A 24,871-nucleotide genomic window follows, 5' to 3' on the forward strand; every position below is an offset into this window, starting at 1 on the left:
TACCGCATGTCGGCTTGGCGCGGAGTCGTCTGTCACAGGGAGACGAGACTGTTTGAAGGCGATCGGAGTTGTGGCGACGGCGATGATGATGGGCGGGTGAGGTCGTTCGATGTGAAGTTGCGAACGCGAACAAAGGTCGCGTTTTGGCTTCGAGACGAAGTTCGGCTGCATGAGGCTCTTTCGGGAGCTGCCGCCTGCCACATGCACGAACGGGCGCAACCTTGCAGGACGCGGAGGAGGAGGATGAAGCGCGCTCGTCAGTAGAACGGCAACAGCATAGGCAGAGCATTCGTAGTGGTATTTCGCAATTACAGGACACTTATCAACATTGATACGCAACCGACACGATGACGAGATAGCACCCATATTGATCCCCCGCCAGCCAGGACTCGAGGCGGTCCAGCAACATGTCCTCCCATCGCAATGGCTACCTGAATGGCGGCGATGGGCCATTGCACCGCTTCCACTTCGAGGACAGCAGCAGAGAGACTAGCGACGCTGAACGGAGTAGATCGAGGGGTACGCCAGCCCCGCGGGGATACCAGGCGGGCGCATCTGCCAGAGGACAGCAGCCTGCGAGCCGGTTCGATCGCAGTCAAGGACGGAGTCGCGAGGATCCATACGGCTACAGCCAGCAGAGTCAGAGCCGCAGCAGAAGTCGAGTGAATGCGAATCGCTATGGACCTGCAAGTGGGCAGGTGGAAGGTGCGTATTCAACCTAGACTTTCCCTCGAACATGGGTGCGGACTGCCGCAATGTCGCCGACCACTTGCTGCCAATGCTCCATGTCATGCGCGAGTAGGAGCGCGTCGTTGCACCGCAATCATGGCTCTTGATATCGACGAAAGCCATTTGAGCCGACGATGGACTGCGCTGAACAGACCAACAGATATCCTCCGCTACATCGAGCAACAATGGGCCTTCATGGCCAACGACAGCTGTGTACCCGTCAAGGTCGCCCTACAATTAATGGACAACTCGTCACTGGGTCTCGCCGACCAGTATCAGCAATTCGGAGAAGCGCACACCCAGCTGCAGAATGCACTCAAAGTCATTGTCAATGAGCACCACCAAGGCTTCAACAGTAGTATTGGTACTTTCCACAAAATCCAGGCGGCGATACACACCTCTCAACAGCGAGTGCGGACATTGCGAGCGGGATTGGTACAAGCAAAAGGTAGTCTGGCGACGGGCAGGCCGGAACTGAAGGCATTTGCACAAAGCAGTCAGAGCTATGATCAGATGTTACAGGTCTTGGGGACGATAGAACAACTCCAGCAGGTGCCAGAGAAGCTCGAAGCGCAGATTTCCGAGAAACGCTTTTTAGGTGCCGTCGATATACTGCAAGATGCGCTCAAAATGATGCGCAAGCCAGAAATGGAGGAGATTGGTGCGCTGAGTGATTTGAAGGTATATCTGAGCAACCAGGAACATTCGTTAACAGATATCCTCATTGAGGAGCTGCACAACCATTTGTATCTGAAGAGCCCGTATTGTGAAGAGCGTTGGAAAGCACACACCCGGCGGGACACAACCAGCACCGCACTCGACGATGGCGAGCGGGCCATGTTCGAGTTCCTCGAGAACTTTGACGCTTCCAAACCGATGCTGGAGGATACGACCAGAAACCCAGAAGCAGATACGTTCGCATACATCCAATTAATCGTCGAGTCGCTCAACCGCATGAACAGGCTGGAAAATGCAGTTGATGCAATCGAGCATCGACTTCCGGTGGAGCTGTTCACTGTCGTCGAACGATCACATATGGAAGTCGAGCAACGACATCCGTCTGTCACACGAAATGCGACAAAAGGACAGACCGGAAAAGCAGGAATCACATGGGGAGCAGACGGGGAGCGTAAGGAGACACTCGAAGATCTGCTCACAACTTTGTTCGCCAAATACGAAGCCATCGCAGAAGGGCATCGCGTTCTTTATGACGTGACTGCAGCCATTATCAAACGCGATGATCACGACGAATCGACCGGTTTGAATCGAAGCTTCCGTGAACTGTGGAAACTATTGCAAAGCGAGATAAGGTCTCTTCTGCATGACCACCTGGCAACGAATGGCAATCTCGAACAAAGGATGCGGCAAGAGAACGACCCTAATACGAACATTTTCAAGCCTCAGCCTCGTGACAAAACTCGCAGGCTCTTCAAGCTCACGGACACCGACAGCAAGTCGCCCGAGCTCGCGACAGAGCGCGAGGATCTTGAGGCTATACTTAAACAATCAGTTCCTGGACTGGTTGGTAGTAATGCACAAAATGCCAAGCAGGATCGCGATACGGTCACAGACATCTCAGCGACCGGGCACAAGCTGCTGGTCGAACCTAGTGTGTTCAACATGGGCATTTTACTGAAGCCATCGCTAGACTTCCTGACACGGCTGCGAGATGTCGTGCCACCACATTCTGGTGTTGTGCCGAGCACATTGACGTCCTTTCTTGACGACTTCCTTATTAACGTCTTCTACCCACAATTGGACGAGACATTGCTGGACCTGTGCAGTCGCAGCATGACGGAGATTGATGCGTTCCAGGCAGATCCGAAATGGCAGACGCACGCACAGCGGCCAATATTCAGGGGTACTGCTCGCTTCTACGAGCTCATCCAGGCCTTCTGTGTTATGCTAGACAGTCTTCCTCACGACCAGAGCTTCAGTCAGCTCATCATCACGCAAATGCGGTCATACTACGACAAATGCTACCAGTGGTCTAAGAGTCTGCTACAGCGTGCCCTTGCCGAGAACGGCAATGCGAAGATGAGACTGGCCGCACACCTTGCCACGGATGGCGAGGTCAACAAGGTCGTAATCGAGCTATCGAAGGGAGATGCTCGTGATCCGATCGTGCTCGCTGAGAAGGAGACAGCACTTCTCTTACGGCAGATCAAAAACACTCGTCTAGAAGAGGCAGACCTCATTGTCGACCGAAAGGCCATTGCAGCCCTCTGCACACTGCACACGAGCATGAAATGGCTTGCTGCGCAATGCAAACAGCTGCGTTATATTTCACCTCGTGCGATTGACACATCCAGCATGCAAGCTCATGACCGCAGGCGCTGGACACAAATCGCTCACGTTGGGTCGGCGCCCGCTGGTCCTTACCTGCCTCTGGACCAGCAGACCGCGGCAGGTTTTGATGCAGTCATTGCATCTTTCACTGAACTGTCATCACTCATATTGCGAACCCTACATGTCGACCTTCGCCTGCACTTGCTGCATGGTATATACGCCGCGATGGACACAACGTATGCTCTCGGCCAACCATACAACGATCCCGATCCCGCCATTCTCAACCTCGCTGCAAGTTTGGGAACTTACGATACTGCCATCTCCACGAACTTGCTCGCTGCGCAGTACGATTTCTTGACTGCCAACCTGCACGTCCTCGCCAACAACGCCTTGGTCTCTCTCGTCGGGTGTATCCCTGCACTCGATGGGCACGGGCTAGACCGTATGGGTCTCAACATTCTCGTTCTGCAGCAGACGTTGAAGACAGCGATGCAGCAAGACGCGAGTCTGGACTTCGCCGCGAAATTCTATGGACTGTGCGAGCCCAAGGCCATCGTGGTGGAGTCGAAGAAGGGCGAATATGCGCCTGAGGATTTGAAAGCTTTGGCAAGGCTGGTGTGGGTCGAAGATCGCGATCGGGAGCAAGGTGCTTTAGACCAGGTTGTGGCTAGTATTGGATAAATGGAGATGATGTCGGGGTGTCAACAAGGTGACTCGTTGGTCAAGACATGGTGAAGGCGGATGTAGTGCTCTGTTGGCCGACGTTGCTAGTTGGCACGATGTACAGAACGTAAGATGCCCTTTCATCTTGGTGCTGGCGCTTCTCCCGTATACTTTTGGTCTGTGCGATGAGTTTTCGTTTTGAGATTATCTGCCATCACCTCGTCTCCGGAACAATAGCAGATGCAGCCTCAGGTTGCCGTTCTGTTCGGCGACTCGGAAGTCTTGGCATCAACCACACGTCGCCGACTCGCATGAACGAGATTGCGCCGCAGATTATTACTCTTCGACTCACCTCGCCTGCAATATTGCTCTCTAACTTCAAGGTTGCGACGAGTCCATACGCTACAGAAGTCAAGTTCAGTCTCGGCTCATCGATTGGATCAAGTCTTGGCGTCAACCCAAGCCTGCGGATCCGGTATACTTTGTCCACGCCGTGTACGGTACACGAATCATTCACAACCAATTTCTACTTCCTGCATGACGGTTTCAATATTTCGAAGATTACATCTATATGTGCTGTAGTTTTCGCGATCAGGTCCGTCGCTGATAGTCGGGGGCCTTTATCTGCCTGAGATTCTCGCCGAAGCCATGCAAAATTTCACGGCGCATCCTTTCTACAGTGTCTCTTGATTGTCGGACACATTTAGCGCCCGCATCACGTGAACTTGGCATCTCACAGTCTCGATCAACAACGTCGAAATCGCTATGTTCGAGCAGGAAACTCAGGAAAACTCATGCAGAGTGATTAGTAACCCTCGAAAGCAGTGCCAAAATCCCCACCCCCCTGCAGAGGTTTCCTGTAGGTGCAGAAAGGAAGTAACCATCAACTTGAGGTTTAAGATTTTGTGGCGTCACTTTCCGTGTCCGACAATCAAGACAAACTCTTTCTACCGTCGCGCGTGGCCCCTTGGATGCATAATCATATATAATTATGAGTTAGCTCCTGCCATCCAATAGGAGTTCCCAGCCCTCTTAGCGTACGCGTCAACCCCTGCTCCTTCACTTTGGAATTTTCACTAACATCTTCACAGTCAGGGGTAGAGCGCATCACTAGTACTACAACAGTGACATGATGAGGTCATTGGTTCGAATCCAGTAGAGGGCATCGCTTTTTGCTCACTACGTCGTTGTCGACATCGTCGTGGTGAAGATGTCGGTGGTATACTCGCAAATCTTTGAATTTTTGTTGTGGGCGGGGACGCCAAGAGTTTTGGGCTTCCGGCGACGTTGCTATACAAGTAATACTGCGGAAAGACGATGGAAAGTGTGCTGGCATCGATGGCTATGGTTGTGGGATGATATGTTGCATACGGGAATGAAGTGAGGGAAAGTGAGGGAAAGTGAGGTCTGGCAGGTGAATACTTGTCAGAATGGCATCATTTGCGAACAGGTTCATGGATATACGATGGATTCAAGCAGTATTGCTCTGTTATCGATATTTTGAGAAAAATACATGAAGTTGACAAGGGCAGAAGCAATCTGGTCACTATAGATCAACCACAACTACCAATCGCACCATATCCGCAAAATCAGGCAGACTCCCGAGGAGTAAGATCTCAGTTATTACATACAGTCGGCCTGCCTTGCGTTTCGAGAAAGAAGGGCGGAAATGCAAGAAATGAGAATATGTGCTGGGAAAATGCCAATTCGTGTTCCCAACACGGTCAATCGGTTGCCGTTGCTGGAGTCTGTCAAACTACTGAAGTCGCTTCTTTCAAATTATGCTGCAGCGCACCAATGTTCGACTTGGCACAGCAGAAACATGCTTGGCCTGAATAGAACGTAGTTCAGGGAGGCGATGATTAGTTTGTCAAGACTCGACACATCGCACTGGCGAGCCTTCTTATCACATTCTTGACGAGACGCAGTAGTGCCTTGTTTGACTCGCTGAGCTCCGCTGCAGTTGATATCGCATACGCTGCTCGATGTGGCAGATCCTGGAGTTCTGTGGCAAGCGAATTCGTCGAATGCTGGGGAACAATCTGAAGTATGGGAGAGATTGCCGCTTCAGCCCACCATGTGTGACACGACCTGAACTAAGCGATGCAGGTGTGCCTAAGTTCGAGCTCAAGGACATGATCGCTTCCAAAACGTCGACAATACACGCCGAGAATAGACAGAAACACTGACGAACAATAAGACAGGCCACGAATGCACGTCGTCATGGATGCCATGCTTTCCATGGCCCCAAACCTCGTGGCTCTGCGGTGGCAGCCCAATGTGAAGTCCGAGACTGAGGATGTCGATCATCCATAATTAGTTACTCGTGGGAGTAAAGCAAAGCGCCTCATGGATTGCTATCCCGATCCGCTCGGAGCCCACATACCACACGGAGGTGTGCTGAATGCTCATAATTTCCTGTCAGAAAGCCAGCGACCGAACAAATTTTGAGGCCTTCTCGTTCTAGTCGCGCAAGTCAGAAGATGGATCAGGTGTATTTCCCGGTAGCGAGAATTCACCTTCTTCGCTTGTGAGGTGGACGCTGTGAGTGGCAGGTCGCTGCTGCCGCAGAGATGCCGGAAACCGGTGTGAGCTTCTGGACGGCAACTGGATCCTGTAGGAGCTTTGTTTGCTCACAAAGGATGTTCCCAAAGTCGCTGCAAGTACCCGGCCTCGCCCAATTGAGAGCTTGCTTCGACTCTCAGCTCGTCTGCGCATTGCGCTGTGTGCTGCAGGCATCAGACCGGTCAGTCGAGTCGCTGGTGTTGTCTAGACCTTCGCTGCGCCGTCCTGCTGTTAGTTCATGAAGTTCTGCCTTCTCAGGAGCAGCAAGCTTTGTGGAGGATAAATCGGCTTTGTGCTGCCAGCAAGATCGCTACTGCAGGAAGCCACCAACAGCTCACAAGTCGCAACTGCGTGATGCCTGTATGTGCATACGGCTGAGCGCGTTTCGTTGACAATTTTTCGCGGCATGTAACAGCTCATTGTCTCAACAATTGGAGCCTGCGCGGCTGGAGTGTAGATGACGAACAGAAGGACGGCAAGGGAGGAGAGAGGAGGCTGTTCACGATGGCTGCGTGTCTGTGCAGATCATCGCGGCAGGAACCCTTTTCCACGTTCCTGGCGGAGAGCACGTCACATTGCCTGTTGTCCACCTCCTCTTTCACTTCATGCCACCGAGCTTCTGCGCCCTCGTGCCGTCTCAACTCACGCCGTGCTCTTTTTTGTGATGAAACCGGATTGTCGGTGCGGGATCGTCTGCCCTGCGTACAAGTGGAGATGTTGCTGCCGAAGAGTCTGGGGATGGAAGCGAACCCGGTAGCACTGCGTTGACGACCGTTTCACAGCGTGCCTGGATTGCTGATGGCTGCAGCTGAGCCATGTGTACCAACAGGTACCATCCTTCTGCCAACGTCGGCGAGAGGACGTGAATCTTGACGCGAGGCGAAGCTCCGCGGTGTTTGGAGACGGCGGATCGCGTCGATTCTGCGGCAGGCGATGTGCGCAAGAGCGGCAGCCAGACCGGGATGCAGCTTCGCCGACTTCACGTTGCCGCGAGTCCATCGCGCATCGCGTCAGACAAGGCGAATGAGGGGGCGCGGAGGGAGGTGGCGCGGTGACGCCGGCGATCAGCCAGCGTGACTGCGGTGTCAAACGTCCAGGATGCTGCTGCCCGCCCACCGCACGCGAGCATGGGCCTGGAAGTCCCTGATGCGGCGACACACAACCTCGCCGAACTCGCGTTTGCCCACTCCTGCCAAACGGCTACCCGCCGCAAAGAGGACGCGCTGTCAAAACCTCCTCCTCCGACACATGACGATGCTCATGTGGAGGACTAAGTGAGGTTAGGAAGTGCGAGTTTCACTTCCGCCGTCAACGCAGCTGTCCCATGCCAGCACGAACCTCCTATCGCTCCGATATTGAGATGCTGATTGTGCCCGGAGAGATGCAACGAGACTCGAACTCCACCGCCGGCGACGTCCAGATGGACGACATCGAGAAGCACGCGAATGCCAGCTCGGCCTTCACCAACGAAGACGTCGACAGTCTGGTCTGGAAGGATCTGACTGTCAACGTCAAAGACCGTACCAGCGGTCATCAACGCAACATCCTGGAGAATGCTTCGGGCATTGTACGACCTGGAGAGCTGGTCGCTCTGATGGGACCTTCCGGTTCGGGCAAGACCACTTTGCTTCACACACTGGCTCAGAGACAGACAGCAACAGTCCGAGGTCAAGTCCTGATCAATGGCGAGGAGCAGTCGCTTGCCACCCATCGAGCTATCTCTGCCTACGTCGAGCAAGAGGACACGCTGATCGGCAGTTTGACTGTCGAAGAAACATTGAGATTCGCAGCCCGCTTGACTTTGCCACGGTACGTTTGGCTTCATGATCAGTCTTTCCGATATGCTTGCTGACATGGGTCTAGCTCGGTGACCAGGAACGAAGCACGCGAACGTGTCTCAAAGCTCATTGAGTCGTTCGGATTGGCTGGCCAGCGGCGCACTCTCATTGGTACTCCACTACAGAAAGGCATATCCGGTGGTCAGAAGAGACGTGTAAGCGTCGCTACGCAACTCATTACAGGTCCACGAGTTCTATACCTGGACGAGCCGACTTCTGGTCTAGACTCGACCGCGAGCTACGAAGTCATCTCGTTCATTCGAGACATCGCTCGGCGCAACAAGGTGAGCCACATCAAAACAGAATTGTCTTGGTACATGTTGCTAACAATTGTTTCAGTTGATCGTAATCGCCAGTATTCACCAACCCTCCACTAAAACTTTCGATCTGTTCTCCAAAGTCACCTTGCTTTCGCAGGGCAAGACTGTGTACAATGGCGACGTCTCCGGAATGTCTGCGTTCTTCGCCGAGGCTGGCTATCCAATACCATCGCACATCAATCCTGCCGAGGAGGCTCTCGACCTTATCAACGTCGATTTCTCTGGTGATGCTGCCCAAGCCAACCTTGAGACGATCCTTGCGAAATGGGGAAATTCCCCTCGTGCTCAGCAAGTCAACGACGAAATAAAAGGCTTCTCGGTCCGCAAGCAACTGCATCTCACTGCACACAACAAGCCGGGATTCGTCGCCCAAACCATGACTCTCCTGCATCGATCGTTCATCAAGAGCTACCGTGACCTGGTCGCATATTGGGTGCGCGTGGCAATGTATATGGGCCTTGCGATTATGATGGGAACAGTATGGTTGCGCCTCGGATCAACGCAGCGGAACATACAACCATTTGTCAATGCCATCGTAAGTTCACATCGACTCATGGGTCAACTTTAGCTGACTGTGCGGAACCAGTTCTTCGGGTCGGCCTTCATGAGTTTCATGGCTGTTGCCTACGTACCGGCCTTCCTCGAAGATCGCGCAATCTTTGTCAAAGAACGCGCAAATGGCTTGTACGGTCCTACGGCGTTTCTGGTGGCGAACTTCCTCATCGGCTTGCCGTACCTGTGTGAGTACAACACTTGACCCCGCCGTCGTACTACTGCTGACAGTGCTACTAGTCCTCATCTCTGTGCTCTTCTCGATTGTGTCCTATTGGCTCATCAACCTGCGACCAGATGCTGGTGCTTTCTTCACCTGGATCATGTGGCTCTTCCTGGATCTGCTTGCCGCGGAGTCGCTCGTTGTCTTCATGTCGAGCTTATTCCCCAACTTTGTGGTTGCACTGGCCCTGATTGCATTTGCCAATGGGTACGTTACATGTTGCATGCTACATGCAGTGATCGCTGCAGCGGCTAACCTTGTGTCCAGACTTTGGATGAGCGTTGGCGGCTTTCTCGTGTCAATGCCGGTGCTCAACGCCTTCTGGAAGTATGTTTTCCACTATATCGACTACCAAGCGTACGTCTTCCAAGGCATGATGGTCAATGAGTTCAAAGATCGCAGCTATTCCTGCGAGCAACGCGCGGGACAGTGCTACTGCATGTATCCTAGCGAGCTTCAAGACGAGTGCGGGATTGCGGGAACCGCAGTTCTCTCCGAGTATGGCTACGCATTGGGCCGCGAAGGCAAATGGGTCGGCATTATGATTGCTATCATCGTGGTATATCGGCTGTTGGGCTGGGGCGTAACCTGGGCTCGCAAGACTTAACGACGGCACGCGAAAAAAGGTTTTGGGAGTTCATGATACCCTGGGCGTCGGTTTCCCGGCTTTGGCGTTAGGATGGGACCTTGGGACGCAACAAAGGCTGGTGACGCAACGTAGCGAGCAGATAATGGCGACTCAGCACAGGTACAGCACACGACATGGAGCAGAGTCTGCAATTCCGATCGATGCGCGTGGCGAAGGTGCACCGTAACAGTCGGTACCAGAACGTGATGTGAATCGTTCGCTGACTGCAGACGCCCTGTGCCGCTGTGCAATCCGTCTGCGAGCCGGCAGCGCGTCGTCAACTCCTGTGCATGACAGCAACAAAGATGAAGTTCATGCATCTCAGCACTCTGCAGCGAAGTGTGAAAAGGTGACGGGCCCCTAATCAGGAAATAAGCTTTGATGATCTCTAAAAACGGCTGCAAATAGGGTGCCGAACTGATTCGGGACGGACCCTCACACGACTCTTTGAGCTGTACTAATTCTCCCTTGCCTCCACACCATGGCCGTTCCGGCCGCAGTCTGCAGACGCCATCGCGTCTGGAAAGTGGGCAGGTCGCGCAGTCCCGCAATCTGAGGATACGAAACGGAGCGCTGCTCAAGGACAAACTGTCTTCTTCTCATCAACCACCTGCCACGCGTCATCGTGGACACAACACCGCAGAATATGCTCCAACTCCAGCTATCAGATGAGAGCCTGTCGGCAGATGTCCTCTTCAAGAGGGTTCCGTCCGGCTACGCGTCGAGCGCGTCGATCTTGCCTCCGACTCCACTACTTTCGTCTTCATCAAGTCGGACCAAATCAGCAGCTCCTAAACCACGATGGGATCTACTCTATCCTGATGAGCCTATTTCCATCAAGATCGTACCTCAACGCTACCTCGCCCCCACCGAGACGTCCTGGAATCACCGGATAGGCTGGATATCAGTAATAAACACGGCAGGCCAAATCATATACGACCCATTCGTGACATATCCCAAAGAGGACGGCTTAAAAAAGTACTTCTACAACAAACGCTACGATGTCGTCAAAGAAGACCTACTATTCAGCAACGGCGCACGTGACGGCAAAGAAGTCGAAAGGAATTTGACGAAGCTTCTCGATGGCCGAACAGTCGTTGTACACGGTGGCCAAAGCTATTCAGATTCTTTCTACTTCTACGATGAAGCACTCGGAGACAGCCTCGTCTGGGATACCCAAAAACTGTACTCTGACATGCAAAACGATGGGCAGCCTACTTTGTCAACAGTCTCACGCCTCGTACTTGGACGCAGCATCCGCGGAGAATGTGACGATACACGAAGACCAGACCAGGACGCCACAACAGCAATGGAGCTCTACCTCCTTCGATTCCCTTACGACCGCGAAGCAAAGCGGAAAGGATTCGAAGAAAGTGGAATGAATGCTCTCATCAGTAAAATAGCCTCCACGAAAAAACACAAACTGAAAAAAGCCAAGTCCTCTGCTCATCTTCCTCTAATACGACCCGACAGCGTCCCGGCAGTTCCCAAAAGACCAGAGACAAGCCATGGCTCCTGTCGACCTTCAAGTGACCCGCCAGAAAAAGGAATGAACGCCGCAGCACAGTTTGCTCTTCGACTGCAGCGGCGGCATTTCGCTGATTTGGGCGCACACGGGCAGGGACGGCGAGGTTCACAGCAGGACTCCTCAATTCATGGCACTGGAAGACTATCAATAATGACATGAGAGATCGACAGAAGGAGGAATTCGGGAAGAAAAGGTTACGCAGAGCTTACCCACTGCTTTGCTTTGCTCTACTTTGTTTTGAGAAACGAGAATTCTATTTGTGCCGAAGGCAGAGCGTGGCGCAGGAAACGAAGCTAAATTGTGGCTGGACCACAAATATCACAATTCTGTCGTGTCCGCAAGTAGCGGCCTATTGTACGATACGGACCAGAAGGATCATCATGTGCCAATGTCTTTTCTATGTTTAGTGCAAACATAATCATACTAGCTTAGTACCACTAGTGTCTGCTGTATATTACGAATATATCAATACTGCTCAACAGATGGGCTGCAGCGGCAGCAGGCTAGCAGGCATTGCTCGTACTAATCGTGGGTGCTGTGTTGATTCGGACTTCTTTTCTGTATGTACGACTGACGCTAGATTTACAGGTAGCTTTTCGAGCGCCGGGAATACAGTTGCCCGGAGACCTGCCAATTGGGTCGTCACCTCTCAGGTTACTTAGCTCCACGACAAAGGGAGTTCTGTACGTCCCTACTTGCAGTAACAAAGGATTGATCAATACTCCTTGTTCAATTGTCCCTTTGTAAACATTAGGATACAAGGGTGAACGGGTAGTAAGAGTTATCCTTTGTTCCCGCACGACTTTGTTCAGTGCATATATATTCGGCCACGGGGTCAGTTCGATTCATGTCAGAAGCATAGCCAGTTCGCAAGCAGCCTTACCATTAAGAATCTACTAAAACATACAGCTTGCCAACATGACTTCTCACAACCAAATCAACGCCACGCAAGATATCGTGCAGCAACTTCCCGGAGAGGTTGTAGCACACATTGCATCGTACACCGACAACGAAAGCCTCAGCAACCTTCGTCTTACCTCCCAGGACGCTGCTGACAAGACAGCCAGCGAATTCGCCAAGAGACACCTCAAAGTTCTTGATCTGAAGCTGCCAGTCACCAAAGAGGAATCATTCTCTTCCGGCCTACCTTGCCCCCTAGTAGACGAAGAGTTCTCAACCACGGTCAAATTCATCGAACAGAACGACCTTGGCGGTTACGTTCAGCGCATCACCTTTTCCGAAGAGTCTGACCAGGACGACTTTTCCATCGAATGCAGAATTCGTCTCCGAATCTTCTTTCTCCAGCTGACGTCTCTCCGTGCCATCTCGGTCAAATTCCAGTGCGTACCAGCCGCGAAATTCTTCCTGTCCTTCCTCGCAACTGTACCGAAGATTCCTCTCACGGAACTCAACCTCCATGGCGCCTCCATCAACTCGGCCTCACAGCTTATGCCTGTCTTGAGAAACTTCTCGGCTTCGCTCAATCGCATTCATTTCGAAGGTGTACGAATGCCTCGTAAAGACTGGATTCGAGTTTTCAACTACATCCGCGATGGAATGAACGTCAACCGACTTTGTTTGTACAAAGTCCAAGCGACCGAAGACAAGGATGATGAGATGTTGCTGGATTCTGTTTTGCCGGAAAATGAGCAGTATTATGTTTGTGATCCGGAAAGCAAAGAATGGTGGCACATTACCAAGGAGTTTACCATTATGCATGGGCAGGCTGGAGTCAAGGATGGGCTTGGTGATGTGATCACATTGATGGAACGTGTTTCCTAAATGCACTGTATGCTGGGAAATTTAGATGCGTACCGGTGAGCTTGCTGATTGTGAATCTTTAATCATGGTGTCACGGGCAGAGACTGGATTCACCTGAGTCACGTATGTAAACTTCATTGATGAGCGCTGAATCTGATCGCTATAGAATTACTTCCAGGTAGCAATCAGTGATTGTAAAAGAAGCAGATATGGAACAATGACAGAATATTGCAAGACGCGACAATTGAAAGCTGAACTTACATAATTCGTGTTTTCCACTTCATTGAATAGATTATCGGGAGAGGCGCTGCAGTGTCTTGCCCTGCGGCCAATACGCAGAAAGTCGTCCACAATCTGGCCCATCTGGCGCAGTTTAATGCAGTACCTAGCACCAAGCTCACTGCGCGCTAGCAGTCATTGGTCTCGGATGAATTAGACATGTCTTGTTGAGATCCAATTATTTATTCTTTGACATCTCTCTCCCTCCAACTTGAACCTTCCTCCAAACCTTTACTATTATACTATTCTCAACTATTCACTATATGCATATCTAAGCATGCATCGCCTGAATGCATATATTTCCAGGACGCAAGAGGAGTTATCGCGTGATGCTCTGATCTGCTCGACGCAGAAGCTCACACCAAACCGCAGGACAGTCGACATTATCTCAACAGCTGAAATCACAGAAATCACAATCGACATCGACGCGATGTTCACACCTCCCTCTGTAAACGGCGTCAGTACCCCAATCCTCGGACCCGCCCACCGCGGCAAGAAGAAGGAGATCTCATTTCGAAGACCAACTCGATTTCCTGCTGCTTACTAGCAAGAATGACCGCTGGTACTACTACTTGCACCGATCCTCTGAGAGACCATCTCGATGTATCATTGCAGGATGATCAACATTGCTGTTGTGCAAACTGCTTCGCTTGCTGTTCCAAATTCCACAATGCCTTTGGTGCCAGGAGTCTTTGATGGCTGCTTTGAGAGGCTACGTTCACTCAAGCTGGCGAACAAAGAACCACAATACCATTGATGTTCCCTCTGTACACACGGAATACGGATTTTGTGCCTGTTGCATGCGACTTATAAACCGACAAGATGGCGCAGATGGGCCCAAATCAGATTCCAAACACCTTACCTTCAACCTACGAAGACAGAGCATTACCAGTGCCACTTGCGACCTTACTCAGACACTCGAAGAATAAACACTGCACTTTGTCAGTCGTTGACACCACAATCAACAGTTCAAAATGGTCAACCAGATCCTGCCCGTCCCACGAACCTTCGTGAAGTGGATGCCCCGACAAGGTCACGCACCCACACCTAACACCAGCTGGGTTGCCAACCCACAAAATCCTCGACTACCAAATGCCCCAGCTCCCAGACCTAGTCCTGCCACCCAGACAGAGCCTCGTTGGGACCTCGTACTTCCCGGAGAGCCACTCGCATGCGACATCGAATTCCAGGACTATCACATCGCTGGCGATGTGCATGGCTCCTGGCACAAGAAAGCCGGCAACAAGCGATGGCAGAATCGTCTGGGGTGGATCTGTGTCGTAAACACACGAGGTGAGATCGTTCTCGACACGTTCGTCTCTTACCCTAGTGAGGCGAACGTAGAAGCAAAGATGCCTAGGGCTCCAGGCAAGACTTTTGGCGTCACATGGAAGCGAGTGGACCCAAGGAACGGCGCCGTAGATGGTCGTATCGTCGAGGAATGGTGTGAGAAGCTATTCGCCAACCGCACGGTCGTGCTTCATGGCGGCTCGAACGACAGACGAGCGTGGTACTACCAAGACCCGTTCGCTCGAGCGACTGTTCGTGACACGCAGTGGCTATACCGGTATAGCGAGGCAGGTGAGAACAAGCCCTGCCCGGGCCTGGCTCTGTTGGCAGAGAATCTGCTGAACAGGATTATCCAGGTTGGCAACGACCACACGGCGGAAGAGGACGCATTGGCAACGATGGATATTTACCTCTTGCGAAACGCGTACGACCGCGCTGCAGAAGCGGCAAGGTGGCAGGCAGTGTATCGCGGCTGATAGAGCTTGAAGGTCTCACACGCTTGTACGGAATCTGCAGCAAGAATGTCAGCATGTGTAATTGAGAATATCACAACCCAGTGTTTTGACATAAAGACTTTTTTTCCTAGCTCCTCTTGTTCCTTGTTCGATTCGCTCTCTGACCTTGTATCAATACCGAAATGATGCGGTGATAAGTACTGCTTCGAATTAAGCTCCTTGCTCTGTGTCCTCTAAAGCCATGCATATACTCTCTACCTGAGGACATTGCCCGACCAAATGTATCGCATTTACTCAAGGTAAGTTCGTAGGTTCTTCCTCGTCAATGCTTCATCATTGCTGGTTCATGTAATTGTTTCGAACTGGTAAGGACTGTCTCCAGCATCGACTATCGATCGCGTATTCTCGAAGAGTTGCTAGAACAATGTTGAGCCTCTCGCTCTTATCGCGTATGCACAACTCTGACGTGAGTGCGAACTGGTGTCCCACTGCGGGACACCAATCTGGACCAGCCACAGGTTCAGACGTTATGCAAAAATATTTTCTGATCACAGCGATGCGACCAGCCAGTGATTGATGTTCTAGTAAATAAGACTGATACTTTTCCGTGGTAAGAGAATAAGGTTTTTAAGATCCAGGACTTGAAGGACAAAGCGGCCCTCAGTGTGCCGGGTACATATATCACTACCGTCAGCACTCACCTTTAGTTAACCTGCTTCCGAAATACGGTCTCGTCACCGCTGAGCCTGAGGCATATACGCCCCAACACGATTCGAAACTAGAAAAGCTGAGAGCAATGTCTTCTTCCAAGCAGAGTGGGCCGACCAAGGCATCCAGTGTCACCAAGGCCGCGGCGAAACCCTCGAGCAGTCAGTCGAAGCCGCACTTCAACCCGCTCTCCGAGAGCACGAACATCAAGGACCACATGAGGAAGCGTGATCCGCCCTACTGCCGGGCGACTCAGGTACAGCCTGCCTTCCATCTGCTGAGAGACGACGAAGCCGTTGCATTTGACGTCGAGTTCCAAAGGATCTGCAAGAACCCGACAGAGAAACGCAAGGTGTGGCAATCTCGACTGGGGTGGTTCAGTGTCGTTGGTGAGGCGGGCCAGGAGATCTTCAACTGCTTCGTGTTCTACGACAATGAGCCTGGCACTGAGAAGGCCATGGATCCCATCCGATTCGGCGTACTGCGAGAAGATCTGAAAGCTCACAATGGAGCTCGGAACGGCAGAGAGGTAGAGGCGACACTGAGACGCATCTTTCAGGGTCGGAAAGTCATCATGCATGACCGGAGAGGCGACATGAAAGCCTTTTACACCATCTCTGACGCGTTCGACCAAAGCGAAATCGTCGATACGCAGCAGCTGTATCGCCATCTGCAGCCGGAAAGTGGTCAGCCAGGACTCCGAGACACCGCTCTCAAGGTACTCGGTAGGGTAATCCAAGCTGGCGGACTTCACAACCCGAGTGAGGATGCGCGAGCCACGATGGATCTCTGGCTGGAGCACCGGCGCCAAGCTGACACGCAAGCGGAAGATGCAAAAGATGCTGGATTGCTGATCGCAGAGACATCGGCGGAAGAGGGCGACTCTGCGAAGGAGTTGATACCGAGCAGTGGTGATGGGATATGCTCTGGAAAGTCGGAAAGGCGTATCAGCAGAGAGCTTTGTAGGCATCGGTCGGTGTAGTTTTACAACTGGCAAGATGGTAAATAGTAGTCTCCATGCAGGTGTTACCCTTTCCGCTTTGCTCGCCAATATACGCAAATATGCGGCTGTTCCAGGCATCGTGTGTCTGCTGTGCTCTCGGAGGTCCAACTACATGGCTCTGCTCATCAGACCAGCGCGTGGAGTCATGCTCTTGTCGGTGACGGATCGAGCGAGTTGGATCCGGAGTAGTCACATGCATTAGTGAGACTCTGCTTCAGCTCCCATTTCTGTGCACACGAAGGCTGCAGTCATTCCCAAGATGTCGCGTTATCTTCTCCGGACGCGTGTGAATGGCGCGACGCGGTGCAGCTCGACAGACGTGATCGCTGTCACTTTGTACTCCAGCTCAGAATCCGCGATGAAGCGACTCAGGTGAGACGCGTTGTAGAGACAGAAAGCAAGATGAGCTTGCACAAGTTCGCGTCTGTACGAAGTCGCCTTCGCTTGCCCGGGAGCAGCTCCTTCCGTGTCGCGGCAAAATGCAACCGACTTTGCCAAGAGCTTCCGTCTCAACCTCCTGTTCTGATTCTCGTCCGTCGACACGAACAACATCATGGTCACCTCAAGTAATACAAGCGCATGATCGAGGCGCTGTCACCAAGAACAGAAAGCCCCAGAAAGACAAGCCCAAAACACAAGAACGCTAAAATGGACCTCCTCAACAACATATCCAGCTGGACAGGCATCTCAGCCTCAGCCCTCTACACCCTCCTCACACCAATTCTGGCCATAACAACGATTCTCACCCTCACCCGCCTCTGGACAACCCTCCAATACCACCTCGCCCTTCGCACCTTCACCCAACCTTCCAGAGTCCCAAATGGCCCCAAACTCGTCCAATCCCCCCAAATCCCCTACACAATCCCCTGGCTCGGCAACGCCCTCTCCTTCCTCAATATGACCCCCGGCGGCTACTACCTATCCCTCTTCACCTTCTACCCGCGCTCCAACGGAATCCTCACAATCCTCATGGGCGGCCGGAAAACCCACGTCGTATTCTCTCCCGCCGCAGTTTCCGCTCTCTTCAAAGCCAAAACTCCAAGTCGAGATTTCTTCGAAAGGGAGTTGTTTTCTAAGGTGTTTGAAATGCCAGAGGATCAGATCGATAATGCGGAAAAGGGGAAGCATTTTGAGGTGGAGATGAATGCGAAGTATATGACGAATTTCGATAGGGTGAATGAATTGACTTCGAAATTCACGGAAGTTTTAGATGAGGTTTTATCGAAAGACGCGAAAGAAATCGTGCAATTGGAAGAAATTGGATTGTACGAATGGTTACGAGATCGAATGTTCACTGCTTCAGTCACGGCTCTGATGGGCGAGAAATTATTGCAAATGTATCCGAACTGGTGCGAAGATTTCTTCGCGTGGGATAATGATTTTCTGGGGTTCTTCTTTGGTATTCCGCCGATTTTGCAACGGAAGGCGGATCAGAGACGGAAGAGAATTTATGCGAGTTTGGAGAAATGGAGTACGGAGATGTTGCGATTGAGTGGTGATGAACCTGTTGATCCGGAAGGACCGGCGTGGGAGCCGTTTTATGGGAGTCGGTTGAATCGGGCACGACAGCTGGATTATAGGAATCGGGGGCTCAATGCAAGATCTGGCGCGAGACTGGATGCTGGGATCACGTTTGGATTGGCGACGAATGTGATTCCTGTCACTGCCTGGATGCTGTTCAATATCGTCAGTCCTTTGGCCGAGCCGACATTACTCCCGCGAGTGCTGGCTGAGATCGACGAAGCACGAAAGCCGGATGGATCTTTCGATGTGATCAAGCTTGTCAATCAACCACTATTACAGAGCATCTGGATCGAGACTCTGCGACTGTACTCGGACCTCCTAGTAGTTCGCAGCTTGCCCGAGGACATCATAATACCGCTGGATGAAGATGGAAAGCTACAAGTGCAACTCCGCAAAGGCGATAACATATTTGCTCCTTCATGGATAGCACAGCATGACGACAGTTGGAGTGCTGAAGTGCCGTGGGACGTATTTGACGCCAACCGATTTCTGGTCAAAGACCCAAAAACTGGGACAGCCAGCTTTGTCTTCAGTAAGCCAGGTGGAAAGTTCTTTCCATTCGGTGGCGGCAAGACCATCTGTCCTGGAAGGATATTTGCGAAGCAGGAGGCGCTCGCTGCTCTGGCCATGGTACTGTCTCGTTTCGAGTTTGATGTCAAGGGCTTCGTGGATGAGAACAAGGAGCCCATGCAGGACTTCCCAGGTGTGAAGAAGGCATACCCAGGCAGTGGCGCGCTCTCTCCTGGTGGCGACCTGAAAGTCAAGATAAAGAGACGCGTGCAATGAAGTATAGTCGGAAAGTGTGCTCGTTGCGACTTTGAGTGCCCACGATGATTCACGTGCATTGGTGAGAGCCAGGAGTGACTGACCAGGCATTCTTCTCCCGCGCATTGAAGTGTAATATCAAATTCGCATTTCGCCAAAGGCGAAGGGGTATCTCATGGTATCGCTATGATCTAAATATTGGGTTAGGTTGGTAAGCGTACCTGTTGTCGGACACTGGCTTCAGCTCAGCACCGTGGCCGCCGGTCAGTGGCACTTGGTCAGAGTCGCATTGCGCATCCGCCCGAGGAACGGCCATTTGTCCTGCCAACTGTTAGCAAAGTCTTGAGACATGACGAAGCCGTCCATACCTCGGAGAAGCTCCAATGCAGAGACGAATGGCAGAATGAGAAGCATGAGCGTAAGCAGCTGGCCGAATGACCACTCGGTCTCTCCTTTGTCAGCAAGGTCCACGGACGGCGTGCCACCGAGACCCTGGGCAATAAGAATCACTCTGACAGTGACTACGAATGGTCAGCGTGTGCAACGACGCGATCCTCTTGTACGTCCTCGAGCAGCTGCTGAGTGTCGCCCCTGGCATGAACTCACCTGCTATGGCCATGCCCATAAGCACAACCAAGGATATTATCCTCACTGTCTTGCCCCAAATCTGCTTCCGAAGATGTAGGTACCAGGTACCAAGAACAAAGATGATGCAGGTGACAGCAATGACCACGATCGTACCCACAACACTGAGTGTCTTATTCCCTTGTGCATCAGCATCTTTCTCATGCGCCTGCCACACACAAGCCATAGGCAAAGTCGGAGCCAAATTATCAATATTCGTTTTCAACACAAAAATCCCCATCGTAATCCCCAACGCCATATTAACAAACATCGCAAACTGCCTTAACCATCTCAACATCCAATCCCTCTTCAAATCTTGCACCAGCGCCAACAGCGCCGCGAAATTCGTAGCAGTCGATAAGAGCGAGAGCATCCAAACAATGAAGAAATGGTACGGAATCGTCGAGTAAATTCGCGCCAGCGCGACGACTTGAACTGCTATTCCTTCGACGATCATTTGATCGGAGAGGCCGGAGAGGATTTTTCGGGTGATGTTTCGAGAGGTTCGGCCGCGGATTTCGGAGAAGACGATGAAGGCGGAGAGGATAAGGGCGAGGCCGGCGGTGATGATGAAGGCGATGAGGATTCCGGCTCCTGCGACTCCGGCGTCTGTGCGGGCGGTTTGGGGGGCTGAGGAGCAGTTGACTTGGAGGGTGAAGTTGGAGGCCATGGTGCTGAGGAGCTGGGGGCCTTTCGGCGAGGTGTCTGTGTGTTGTATCAAAGTGTCTGTGTCTGTGAAACGAGTGAAGGAGTGAAGTGGAATGGAAAATGCCAAGCAGACGATCCTGTGTACTCAGCCTGGTGTTCAGCGCCAGATGCGACAGCCGACGAAGTCTACGCGAGTGATGTTCTTCGGAGAGGTGCAGCAGTGTTTTGGACTGTTGTTACGCGCCAGCGACCCCTGTTTCGATGACGTCGGTCGCTATTTCCGTACGCGTTCGAGCTTGTCGCGTTTCGTCGACTTCACGTCAACCAGAATTCTGCATTCTTTTCTTTCCCAGGTCACCGACATGATGCTGCGCACAGCGTAGACTGAGGAACACTCCGGATCTATCCCTTGGCGATGAAGCAACGGTCAACGCTCTCATCCGCCCGACTGAGGTGGCAGAGCTTCAAAGAAAGAATCTATGCACTCGACGCGGCCCCAACAATGCCCGCGAATTCTCAAGCCAAAAGTATTGCTCGGCGTGGATGGAATCCCTGTGCTCTGACACTTTCTGATATGAATCGAGCCTCTTTATGGATTGTTAGGGAACATGTGGCACCGATACGATGCTGCTGAACCCCTGCTTGCTTTCACTGTGGGTGTCAGCTGCTGCCTTGTTCACGTCCAGTTACTTCCTGAGTGTGGCACACTTGTTGTGAGGGAGACAGTGTTTGTTGTGGCAAACTTGGTCGCTCATTCACTTGCTAGTCAGTGCTTATTCACTTACAGTATAGCCATTCACTTGCCACGGGCACTTTACCTTTGCAGTCCATACTTTAACCCAACAAAGAGCGAAATTCCTGACTTCTCAACAAACAGCAAGTCAAAATACTTTCACTCACACACTCAAACATCTCTCGGGCCTCCGCACCTTACCCATCGAGTTTGCAACTTCCTTGTCTCAAAATTCCAACCGAAGGACAACCTACAATATGGCTTCAATGAACCACAACGCATCGCACGCAATTTCACCGCACAGCGCCGTTGTTGCCGCTGCCCGTCGATCTACTACGGGAGGTCCGCGATTCCAGCCTACGGGTGTACTTCGTCCTCTGAAGGAAGAGGTGCTGGAGCTCATTAAGCCATGGCGGGACAGCATGAATGAGCCACCGTTCACTGCTGGCGAGCTGATAGTGATCACACTCGTTATGGGAGATCTGGCACCCCAGTCAATGCACGAGATCCACGTGGAAATTCTGTCTGCTTTCAAGCACTACAACAGGGCAGCTGTGAAGTCATATGTGGCTTATCTCGAGGAGCAATCGAAGGACACTTACGACCCAGACGATCGGCTTCAATACATCCTGAGCGGTTACCATGCAGCTCTGAGAGACTTCAACACTCCTCTGAGTTGCATGCACGACGCGAAAGAAGACCTGGACAGATACACTATATCTGCTGGTGCTGCACGCATCTTCTTGCGCGAGTATTTAGAACCTCCGCGAGAAGGCGTTTTCGATTTCATGGGACTGCCTGCTGAGCTTCGTGAGAAGATCTACAAGATGACCCTTGTCTTCCCGAAACCTGGACTTAGACACTGGGTTGGACCAGTGACGGAGGATGGCGACGAATATGGAGTTACGAAGCTTGGGTTATTGTCTTACAACGACGTAGACGCCCCCGTGTACGACAATTCGGCAGATCTAGGGCAGGAGAACACCATCACAGTGAGAAACCTGTCGAACGCCCTCGGACTCCTCGGGGTTTCGAAGCAAATTCGTCAAGAGGCGCTGCATCTGTTCTATGGACGAAACAGCTTCCACTTCGGTTCGCTGTGGTACCTCCGTAGGATGTTCACAATGATAACTGACGAAGCTCTCCAGCATATCGGCGAACTCAAAATAGTCATGGACTATCATCCTCCATTCGCGATATGGAGATTTCATCGATTCGCTCAAATGTCACTGAAGAAACTCGTCGTGATCGCGCCGAGCGATAATCTTTTCTGGGATGATCTTAGCATTCATGTCTTCGGGCGCGAATCTGTGCTTGCGGTCGAAACCAGTACGCTTGGTGAGAATGAATGCTTGGCGCCTCTTCTTTCAATGGCGAAGCGTGCCCAGAACTTCGAAGTTCAGGGGAACGGCACCGTGGGAGCTTGGCTACTTAGGAAAGTCGAAGAATCGAGGAAGGAGCGGCAAGCAATAACAGAAGAAGAAGAAGAAGAGGAGGAGGAGGAGGAGGAGGAGGAGGAGGAGGGCGACGATGACAGTGAAGACAGCATCGGTCCTGAGGACATCGAGGTAGTCGCTGGTCCGTCCATTTAGGGTGCAAGGCGTACTCCCAAAACCGCGTATGTCTTATCGGTGCGTTGTGCAGGTGCACAGTAAACCCGGTAAACAGAACGGCAAGCTCGTGATGCAGACTTGCGTCAAGATTTGGTCAGCATTCGTTGGGAGGACATGTTAGACTCCGGTTGCCGCGCGGAGCTGATGACTGAGGGTAGGCGCTGATGGTGGCACCCATGACTACTTTCGAGCAGACGATCGGAGTACGGCGAGCTGTCTTGATGTCAAGGCTTGGAATCGACGTGGCGAGACACGGCCCGGGAAATGCACATGTCAGGAAATGTTCGTAAGGTCTGAATAGTGGCTGAGTCTGGGGGCTAGACATCTGTTGACGTATTGTTGCGTGCTAGGCTCGTTGATAGCGCACTTACATGATTCGCACTTGTCTTAGCTGCGGCAACAGGAATCATTTCATCTCCATCATAGTTGCCACGAGTATTGCTCAGGATCTCAGAACCCCAGGTACCATTCCACTGCGGCCTAGATGTGATTACGGGCCCGAATTCAAATTCAGGGCAAAGGAAGGTAGTCGAACAAGTGCACGTATCCCTGGTCCATAGCTGACGCTTCAACTAGCTGCTTATCGCTAGCTCAGCTCTTACCTGGGTACACAATCGCCGTGGATCTCCAGCGAAGCCTCGAATCCGATCATTTGTGGTGAAGTCTAGTGAGGTCTAGGGCTAAGTTAAGGGAGGTGAAATCTTGTCCAAGATGATTCGAACTAGCGTTGCGAACACCTCGACAACCGTACCCCGACAAGCAAGAACCGGATGTCTTCCATCCGCATTGAATGTCTCCGAGCAACTGGCAGCCAAAAACCGTGTCAGGATATGCTCGTTTCAATTCCTGGAGAGCATGAAGTCTATATAAGACGACGCCTTCATGTGAAGCTATGGGTTTGAACAGGCATACAAACTTTACCACGCAGCAGCATGATCATACCAACCACCTTCCTTGTCGCCATCTCTGGCGTTGCGGCCTATGCTGGTGCGCCATACGATTTTACTCCAGATAATGCCGCTCAGCCGCTGGATGTAAGCATCCGCTCGCCAAATGCAGAGTGTGCGAGCATATTTGTTAATCGAATGTTATAGGCTGGCATTCCCCTTTCCACCAATTGGACGGCCCTACAGAACGTGCAAGGCAATTCCTTTTGGTCGAGCAGCTTTGTCACAGCAACGAACGACCGCCAGTACTTGATTCTCTCCCACTACCTGACCGTCGCCAACTTTTCGGGACTATGGAGCGGATCAATCCTGGATATTGGCAATCCCTCGGAGTACGTGACGCATTCTCAGGCTGTGACCGACACACCCTTCATCACATCTCCGAATGGTCGCTTCGATGTCGAATACAGCAACTTCACCTACCAGGCCTTGTCAGACGACAGCATCAGTGTTCTCCAGACGACATCGATTACCGAAGCGTACACCTACAACATCACACACACCACCAGCTCTGAAACCCTGTTGAACTGGGGTGGCAATCCATGGCAATGGGGCAATGATCCAACTACCCAATGGAGTTCTCCTCGCAATCGCGTCGAGGGCACTTTCAGCCTTAACGACGGCGAGACTCTGACAATCGACCCTGAACGCTCTTTCACCTGGTACGATCGCCAAATCGTAAACAGTACAATTGTCGGCCTCTGGACCTGGTTCGAACTGCACTTCCCGCAAGACGAGATCTATGCTAGCATCTGGTCCATTGAACTTCCAAACAACGAGACAGAACGGTTTGCCACTATCAAGACGCCGTATGGAACACATCTCACACCTTATACCCTGGTTGAGGATGAAGAATCCCGATGGACTTCGGAGAAGACTGGCAAATCGTACTACAGTAACTGGGTGCTTGAGTTTCCGTCGGGCGACTCGCTGTCGGTGAGACAACCTGCTCTTGGACAGGAAATGCACCTCGTGAGTCCTACGATCAATCGCACGGAGATTGAAGCGTTCGTCGTTGTTGAACAGGCCACTTTGCTGGGTCAGGAGCTATCTGGCGGCTGGGGTCTCGTTGAGATTGCCGCTGAGGAGACGTGAGAGAAGACCATTCATAAAGACCGGGCGTTTGACGACTTCTCTTGGGTATCTCGATGATATGCTCGGCTCATCAGCATGTGCGAGGCCAGAA

The 24,871-nt window shown here is 52.0% G+C and overlaps 10 protein-coding genes across 10 annotated transcripts; 9 read left to right on the plus strand and 1 right to left on the minus strand.

Moving 5' to 3' along the window:
• Positions 1-407: 407 nt before the first annotated feature.
• Positions 408-3,699, plus strand: RHO25_010857 (uncharacterized protein; the record flags this gene model as incomplete). The annotated part of the gene is made up of 2 exons (XM_023602262.2): positions 408-705; positions 890-3,699. The coding sequence occupies 2 exons, from the start codon at positions 408-410 to the stop codon at positions 3,697-3,699; spliced, it is 3,108 nt and encodes a 1,035-aa protein (XP_023451049.1).
• A 3,871-nt stretch (positions 3,700-7,570) lies between these two features.
• Positions 7,571-9,786, plus strand: RHO25_010858 (uncharacterized protein; the record flags this gene model as incomplete). The annotated part of the gene is made up of 6 exons (XM_023602261.2): positions 7,571-8,055; positions 8,110-8,368; positions 8,424-8,939; positions 8,991-9,144; positions 9,197-9,386; positions 9,447-9,786. 6 exons carry the CDS (start codon positions 7,571-7,573, stop codon positions 9,784-9,786), a joined length of 1,944 nt encoding a protein of 647 aa, XP_023451052.1.
• Positions 9,787-10,453: 667 nt separating this feature from the next.
• Positions 10,454-11,360, plus strand: RHO25_010859 (uncharacterized protein; the record flags this gene model as incomplete). Its single annotated transcript, XM_065603334.1, has 2 exons — positions 10,454-11,201; positions 11,281-11,360. The coding sequence occupies 2 exons, from the start codon at positions 10,454-10,456 to the stop codon at positions 11,358-11,360; spliced, it is 828 nt and encodes a 275-aa protein (XP_065459406.1).
• An 893-nt stretch (positions 11,361-12,253) lies between these two features.
• Positions 12,254-13,117, plus strand: RHO25_010860 (uncharacterized protein; the record flags this gene model as incomplete). Its single annotated transcript, XM_023602259.1, has 1 exon — positions 12,254-13,117. The coding sequence occupies one exon, from the start codon at positions 12,254-12,256 to the stop codon at positions 13,115-13,117; it is 864 nt and encodes a 287-aa protein (XP_023451611.1).
• Positions 13,118-14,349: 1,232 nt separating this feature from the next.
• RHO25_010861 (uncharacterized protein) lies at positions 14,350-15,141 on the plus strand (the record flags this gene model as incomplete). The annotated part of the gene is made up of 1 exon (XM_023602258.1): positions 14,350-15,141. The coding sequence occupies one exon, from the start codon at positions 14,350-14,352 to the stop codon at positions 15,139-15,141; it is 792 nt and encodes a 263-aa protein (XP_023451456.1).
• Positions 15,142-15,916: 775 nt separating this feature from the next.
• RHO25_010862 (uncharacterized protein) lies at positions 15,917-16,810 on the plus strand (the record flags this gene model as incomplete). The annotated part of the gene is made up of 1 exon (XM_023602257.2): positions 15,917-16,810. The coding sequence occupies one exon, from the start codon at positions 15,917-15,919 to the stop codon at positions 16,808-16,810; it is 894 nt and encodes a 297-aa protein (XP_023451448.1).
• A 669-nt stretch (positions 16,811-17,479) lies between these two features.
• Positions 17,480-19,141, plus strand: RHO25_010863 (uncharacterized protein; the record flags this gene model as incomplete). Its single annotated transcript, XM_023602256.2, has 1 exon — positions 17,480-19,141. One exon carries the CDS (start codon positions 17,480-17,482, stop codon positions 19,139-19,141), a length of 1,662 nt encoding a protein of 553 aa, XP_023451449.2.
• Positions 19,142-19,304: 163 nt separating this feature from the next.
• Positions 19,305-20,414, minus strand: RHO25_010864 (uncharacterized protein; the record flags this gene model as incomplete). Its single annotated transcript, XM_023602255.2, has 3 exons — positions 19,305-19,441; positions 19,489-19,641; positions 19,727-20,414. The coding sequence occupies 3 exons, from the start codon at positions 20,412-20,414 to the stop codon at positions 19,305-19,307; spliced, it is 978 nt and encodes a 325-aa protein (XP_023451450.1).
• A 968-nt stretch (positions 20,415-21,382) lies between these two features.
• On the plus strand, positions 21,383-22,717 carry RHO25_010865 (uncharacterized protein; the record flags this gene model as incomplete). The annotated part of the gene is made up of 1 exon (XM_023602254.2): positions 21,383-22,717. One exon carries the CDS (start codon positions 21,383-21,385, stop codon positions 22,715-22,717), a length of 1,335 nt encoding a protein of 444 aa, XP_023451451.1.
• A 953-nt stretch (positions 22,718-23,670) lies between these two features.
• On the plus strand, positions 23,671-24,780 carry RHO25_010866 (uncharacterized protein; the record flags this gene model as incomplete). The annotated part of the gene is made up of 2 exons (XM_023602253.1): positions 23,671-23,772; positions 23,833-24,780. The coding sequence occupies 2 exons, from the start codon at positions 23,671-23,673 to the stop codon at positions 24,778-24,780; spliced, it is 1,050 nt and encodes a 349-aa protein (XP_023451452.1).
• Positions 24,781-24,871: the final 91 nt, after the last annotated feature.

Source organism: Cercospora beticola, chromosome 7 (genome assembly GCF_033473495.1).
Source record: "Cercospora beticola chromosome 7, complete sequence".
In the NCBI taxonomy this organism is placed as follows: Eukaryota; Fungi; Ascomycota; class Dothideomycetes; order Mycosphaerellales; family Mycosphaerellaceae; genus Cercospora; species Cercospora beticola.